The sequence below is a fragment of the Poecile atricapillus genome, chromosome Z (assembly GCF_030490865.1).
Source record: "Poecile atricapillus isolate bPoeAtr1 chromosome Z, bPoeAtr1.hap1, whole genome shotgun sequence".
Lineage (NCBI taxonomy): Eukaryota > Metazoa > Chordata > Aves > Passeriformes > Paridae > Poecile > Poecile atricapillus.
Genome location: NC_081289.1, coordinates 46,071,137 through 46,078,120, shown reverse-complemented (window position 1 = coordinate 46,078,120; position 6,984 = coordinate 46,071,137). Strand labels below are relative to the sequence as shown.

General features: G+C 42.7%; 1 protein-coding gene across 2 annotated transcripts in view; it reads right to left on the bottom strand.

The window, feature by feature from the left end:
- Nucleotides 1-5,909: 5,909 nt before the first annotated feature.
- The window catches only part of LOC131593025 (protein SCAF11-like), a 47,971-nt gene continuing 46,896 nt past the window's right edge, over nt 5,910-6,984 (bottom strand). For both annotated transcript variants that reach the window (XM_058865178.1, XM_058865180.1), the window contains exon 15: nt 5,910-6,655. In XM_058865178.1, coding sequence (XP_058721161.1) covers nt 6,527-6,655 — 129 coding nt within the window. In that variant the 3' untranslated portion in view covers nt 5,910-6,526. The remainder of the gene's footprint in view (nt 6,656-6,984) is intronic.

Genomic DNA, 6,984 nt, shown 5'->3' with positions numbered 1-6,984 from the left:
AGCACTCTTTTGAAGGAAGCTGTGGAAATCACTTTACTTTGCTGTCTTTTGAGCAAAGCTCTTGTCCATGTGGGCAGCCTGACATTGCAGGGGTGTGGGGTGCAGAGCAGAAGCTGGAGCTGTCCCTCTCAGAGCGTTTCTGTTGCAGGCACAGAGCTCAGCCCAGCTCACGCTGCAGCTGCCGGCTGCAAACCCACCCTGGCTGCTGGGGCATTTCCCGCGTGAGGAACAGTGCTGCTGACTGACTGGCAGCCTGTGGAGAGCCCTGGTCTGCACTCTGGATTTGTGTGCAGGCATTGCTTCACTGGGAAAGACTTCCTGGCCCACTGCTCCAGGGGAATGCCCCAGTTCAGAGCATAGGTGCCAACAGGCAAAAAGCTGCAGGATGCACAGAGGCGCCTTGGTGAGGTGTAATGGCTCTTACTGCAGTGTGATGCAGCTCTGTGTCATCTGTATTTTTGTGCCTGTTAGTTTAACAGTGATGGGGGGGAGTTTGATGTAGAGTTGCTGTCAATTAACTCTTCACAGCTCCAAGTTTGTGACAAATCCAGTTTCTGAAACCTCATTGAGGGGAGGGAGCAACTGGCAACGTGCAATTCATATTACATGATACACAGCATGTGAACCTTACAGATGTTTTTGAAACAGGTAATTGTAAAATTTCGCTTATATGTATTTTTTTTATTATCAATTGCTTCAGTGTTACTGCTGCTCAATACAACTGGTGGAAAATGTTCTGTGCTCTCTAGTGAGCATCATCTCACTGGAACACAGTCGTAAAGAACCTTTGTTGTGGATTGGCTCTACATCATCTTGAAGAAGAGTATAAATTTCTTTGGGGAAAAAAACCCGAAGCAAAATTATATCATACTGATTCCAGATAGCTGTATTTTTTTTAATGAGGAATTCTATCTATAGTTATATTTTGTCCTTCAAAGTGTTTTGCAGCATTGTAAGGATGCTAAAAGCATCTCTTGCTGAAGTGAATACTATCCTCAGTCATCAGCCTGCATCCTCTAGGGGTTGTGAAGCTGTCAGCACAGTAACACAGCACTTCATTGGCCTGTGCTCTAACTCCACTGAAAGCTATTGCACCACCCTTTCCTGAAAGAGGAAATGTGCTGCAGTTGATCACCTCTTTAGATCAGCTCTTTTTCCCATGACTTTTTGCTTGGCTGTGCTTGATGATGCAGTTCCTGGTGTTCCCTGCACAGAGCGTGATGGCAGGGCTGAACTGCACAGCCGTTCTGATAAGTACTGCCTGCCTGCCTGCCTACAGTTTGGGGCAAAGCACATCCTGGATTTGGATCATTTTATTACTACTAAAAATGTATTGCTCTCATTTTTTCTTGCTAGTTTCAAACTTCACAGGGTGGGTAACCTGGAGGGAGAAGCTCCAGAGCGTGTAGTGAGGTGTGAGTTCCCATCACTGCGCAAGATCTGCTGGCACACAACAGCTGCAGACACGCATACTCATCCCACTGTGCTTCCTCCCTCCTCTGCCTTCTCACCGGGTAGTTGCTGCGCTGTTGGACATTCCCTGCATGAGTGGCTGCAGAGAGCTCCATGGCTGATGTCCCATGGCTTGCTGGATCAGGGAATGTGTGTGCAGGCTGCAGAGCGCGGCAGGGGCAGCGAGCTGAGGGAGCCTAAAGGTTGCTTGGTGTCCTGCGTGGCAGAGGGGGCACTCTGCAGCTGGATGTTTCCCCTAAGGGGATGAATGAGGGGGATTTTGCAGAGGGGTTTGAGTTTGTGAATTGTTTTCAAGTGGCAGATGATTCAAGGCTGATTCTAATGAATAAAGTTATCACCAATTTGTTTGTGGTGAAAGGGCAGTATCTTCTTAAATTACCAGTACTTCAGAGCCGTCTTGGTTTTAGAAGCCTACTTTTTGTCACCTGTATCACAGTTGTCACTTGGGTCTTGGCTCCAACCAAGACCAGAGAGAAATCTGAGCCCATACCTCTGAAAAAAGCTGATTTACTGCAGGTGAATAGAAGTGCAGTATTAGAGTAACAAAAATCTCATAAGGGTGAGCCATGGTACAGTCTGTCTCCTGCTGTGATGTTGGGTGGCTGTTGGACAGCTGGTCTAAGGTGGATTTCCTGCAAAATACAATCTGAGTGGATACGGAGGTTTTGTTCCTCGGGGGTTTTGAGCCCGCATGTCCACAGGAAAATAGTTGTCCTGTCAAACAGTAAATTTTTCCTTTACACCAATGTCTGGTTGTCCTGGCCTCTGGGCAAGACACTCTGTGTTTTTATTGTTTACAACAGAGTTACGTGGTGAATCACAAGGTCTGAAACGCATTCTCTAGAAGAACTTGCACCCTCATCCTGGTTTTCCTGCTGGCTCCTGTGAAGTTTTAAGCAACTGACATGCAACTAAACTCACAGATGACCCACAGCACATCAAAAATGGAATCCCTCACCCCAACCCACATAACCTCAGTGCCTGCACTGTATGGGGTGTGTGTTGTACTTCCCCACTACCAAGTATCACTCTATTGTTATTAGAAATATTTGTTTCAATCATCCTCTAGGGAAAGCCCTGCAATGCCAGGTTTAGGGCTTGACACCAGACCCTGTGAAGCTACTTTCCTAGTCCTCAGCCCGATTTTTTTGTAATTTTCTGGAATTTTCAGTGAACTCTGACTTCCGTGAGTTATTTTCTATCATCACACTTGCTACTGCACCAAATGATCAAGAAATGCCTGGCTATTTTTGACTGATGCTCCTTGTAAGAAACTCAGTGAGTTTTAAATATCTTCAAAACGTTAGGACTAATTATATGACAATCTGCTGCCAAAATTTGTGTTTGACTCCTGCAGTAATTTGTGTTGGATTTGGGTTAGCACTCTGGGTTGGAATGTCTACCACGTGTAATGGACACTGACTTTATTGCTGCACAGTGCAAGGCAGTGAAGATCAGGTCGAGCTTTACTGTTGGTGGGTGAGTCTGGGAGTTGTGAGTGATATTGGAAGAGTCAAGTTTCTCAAGTTCCAGATCCCAGCCTGTGCTTTGCCAGAGCTTCATCTCCTTCTATTCAAGTAGTTACATGTGCTCTTAGTGGTTTTCTTACTAACTTAGTGATTAGAAACTTTAAAAAAAAAATTCATAGACACTCCTTTATTTTGAAACCTGCTGCATCTAATTAGTACTCTTTAGTTACCGAAATTGGTGATATATTTTATTGTCCTTACTGTCATCTCTACTATTTTTCAAGAATTGATCAGTGTGAATATTGTAAGGTTTATGAAAAATGTTGCCAGCATAGCTCCCTAACTGTAACTCTCACACCCATGCCACCCTTACCTATGGAGGTACCTCGTGAAGGTACAGTGGAGGTAACTCTTGGAAGCAAAGGGATGCCTGGAATTCTATTCCCAAGGCAGGCCAGCTCTCCTGCACTAAAAGCTCCCAAGGGTATTTCAGTGAAGCTGCTCCTTAGGTTGGTCATGTGTAGGGTGCACCCACAGGTTTCAATCCTGCCCTGTTCGCTTCCCACAGCAGTATTCCACTCCTGCCCTGAACCCCTCGCTGTTTTGCAAGTCGCAGGGTGAATGGACTCTTTGCCACCTGTGTTTGTTTTTTCTAGCTTGGAGCACCTGCAGTCTGGCAAGGCAGGGTGAAGACTAACTTAGATGTAAAGGAGGGGGCACCCAGACAACAGAGGACACGATAAATGCGTGTGTGAAGGAACGGGAGCTACCTTGCTTTCCAAACCACACCACTTGAGCCAGAGTCATTTAAAACCAAACACTGCCAGCTGAGAGAAAAGTATTTATTAGAAACTGTTAGACACTACACGAAACTAAATTGTATTTTTTTCAGTAGCCAGCACTCCAGCCTACATACACAGTGCTGTGGATTTCAGACAGCCACTGTGCTTGTAAGGTTTATCTTTAGAATGAGACATTCAAGCAGCATGCACAGTGAGAAAGAGGAAGGGGTGCAAGGAAAAACCTTTTGATTTGCATAAGTTCATAAGTTTACAGAAGGTACACTTTAGTAATTGTTTTCCACAAGGCAGTTTGGATTGAAGGAATCACCACTACTATGAAGGCAGCAGGGGGGCTCAGCTCCCCACCTCTGCCCTCAGAGCTGGTGCACGTCGGGACGTTTCAGTAGAAGGTGTTTCAATAAACAGAAATACGCCTTCCATTCTATGGGAACACAACCAGGACTCTGAGATTGCTCCCCTTCTCAGGCAGCTGCACCAGCAGAGACCTCGCTGCTTTTCAGGAGAAACAGGAGCAGAGTCTACAGATTAAGGCAATGCATTTCTTTAATTCAACATAGAAATTGTAACAAACTGCATATTTTCTGATAAATTCTGAAATCTTTAATTGTAAAAAATAAAGTTACTGATCACATTCTACTCTATCTTCTATTCTGCGTTAGGTTTTAAAATACAGTGGAGCATCACTATAGTCACTGCCCCAACAACGTGGCAGCCAGTGACAGCTTCTCTTCCACCCAGCAGCTGCAAAACAAGAAACTAATGACCCCTCCCTTCTCCCAATTCAGATCCTCCCTTGTTTCTTCCCACCTCCTCCAATTTCCACCTCTCTTCCAAAAGAGGAAAAAAATCCCCTTTAAACACTTATCTTACTCCTGAAAGGAGCTTTATAGCAAGGCTCAACTGTATAGACTAGAACAAGATATAAAAAGTGATTAAAATCCAAAAACTCAGAGAAGGAAAATGTAATAAAGTACGCATGGCGTGATAAACCAGGATACACATAGCAATTTGCTACATTTTTCAAAAAGTGCTAACCAATTTTAGCTTAAAATAGTTCAAGAGATCTTACAAATTGCTATCATAGTGTAAAACTGAGTATAGTGAAAAGTCTAAAACCTGACTTAACTGTAGAAAATGTATTATATCTGTTTCTAATTTACATAGCATTTGTATTTAGGCACGCAAAAATAAATATAGACAATCAAATGCTTCATTAAGTCTGCAGAGTTATAGTTAAAACCAAGCAATCAACTGTTGTGGCAAACATCACGTTTTTACACCTCTCTCTCTACCCTACGTGTGTGTTACACAGGGGTGGATATCCCTTATGTCATCCTCAGGCTTCTGAAAAAGTTACTTAGAAGGTGAGACTGTTTTCTGCCAAAACCAGGTAATTTGGGAACTACTTGCTACAAAGATAAATTTCTCAGAAAAATCAACTGAGCTTTCTGTTGAAATGTTTTATTCCTGCTTCTGGGCCAGGAATAAAACAGCTTTGGGCTGGAGTGGAAGCCAGGTTGAGGCAACACCAAAGGCTGTTATGGCACAGCATGACTGGCGGGTTGTGTGACAAGGTTTTAATAAAACTGTGTAAGAGTAAGGGAACAAATCAGAGTAAGGCTCCTTTGAGAGAGAGCTCAAGCTGTTCTTTCGCTAAGGAGCACATGGTGATCTCAGTATTTCATCAACCCTCCCTGCTGCTGCCTCAGTAAAACTGCTCTTACCTGAGGTGTCAGCTTTTCCCAGGCACACCCAGTGACCCCACAGTGGTTTTTAGAATGCCTGTGGTACCTCTAATAACTCTCCCCAGGGCTCAGGGAAGCAGGAACACTTGGCTTCTGCTGGCACGAGCTCACCAATACCAGTCTGGTGATTCATGCCGCAGTCCCTAACTCATGGAGAAAGGAATTATGCAACTGAGACTGGCACAACTGGCAGTCTCTGGTCAACCAGGAACCTAACAATAAATTCCAGCTTTCTTGATTTTACTTGAAGAAGAAACTTTTCTGTTTATGAACTAGCTTTAGTACACTGATTTCCTGCTAGCCTAAGGGCACAACCTGAGCTGAGGTTAGCAGTGTGTGGTGATTGAGGGCTTTCAACACATAAAAAATATTCAAGTTATCCCACTATCTTGAAACAAATTGAAAAACATCACAAACAATACCAAGCAGCATAATTTTTATTTGGTGTTACAACAGCTGTGCAGCACCCCTGCTTTTGGGCACCACATTTTACTGTTTATGACTTTTCTTTTTGAAATCTAAACAGTTGTGTTCAGACAACTCTATGTGCTTTTTTAATATACACATTGTGACCCCTGCATTCAGCCTGTCCAGTTAACACTAGAAATATTTGTCAAGGCAATTAATTATTTCACCTTTGCTATAATTAGGGAGCAATCAAAAGAAAAATTTTACTTTAATCTGACTGATCACATGTACTGTACATACCTGTTCCAAACCCAACGTACTCAAAGGTTCTAAGTTAATGCACTCTCTTATTCAAGTCAAAATGCTGTACATCTAAGTATCCACACAATCGTACATTCCTAATGATTCTTCTTTACACCTTTATTCTTTTTAGAAATCTGTTTTAAAAAGGAATAAAGAAGTTGCCCTGAAGATCTATATTTCTTTAGAACAAAACATTATACACTACCTTGAAAAATAATTTTATCAAAACCAAATTCAAATCACTGTCATGTACAATTTTCAGTTAACAGTTCACATTGAAATTGCACTTTGCAGATAGAATAAAACTAAAAAATGAAAACATATGCTATTTCCTTTCACAGGAGACTGCCTCTTCAGGATTTTTCTTCCGTGAATGCTTGTATTTGTCTACATACGCTTTCACTAGATTTGCCACTTTTGCAGAATTAACTTCTCCGCTCTTGCTATGACAAACCTGCAACAGTTTAAAGAACAAAAACGCTCGAAACATTTCCATTGATTTGCCACAGTCCCACATTATTCATTTATCTCCTGACACTTGTGATTCTTCCATCCCAGGTAAAACATATTTTAAAAGTCCTAATACTTTCCGATTGCTTCCCAAGTAGTTCTGAATTCCCATTCAACTTTTCCACATAATAACCAGATTCTGTTCTGAGAACCCAAAGAAAGCACTTGTGGATGGAGAAAGAAGAAAGGTATTTTTGCTTCTCCATCTTCCCCCTTTCCAGCAATTATGAGCTGTTCCCACAATAATGACAAACCCACCCCAAAGCTTGCTCC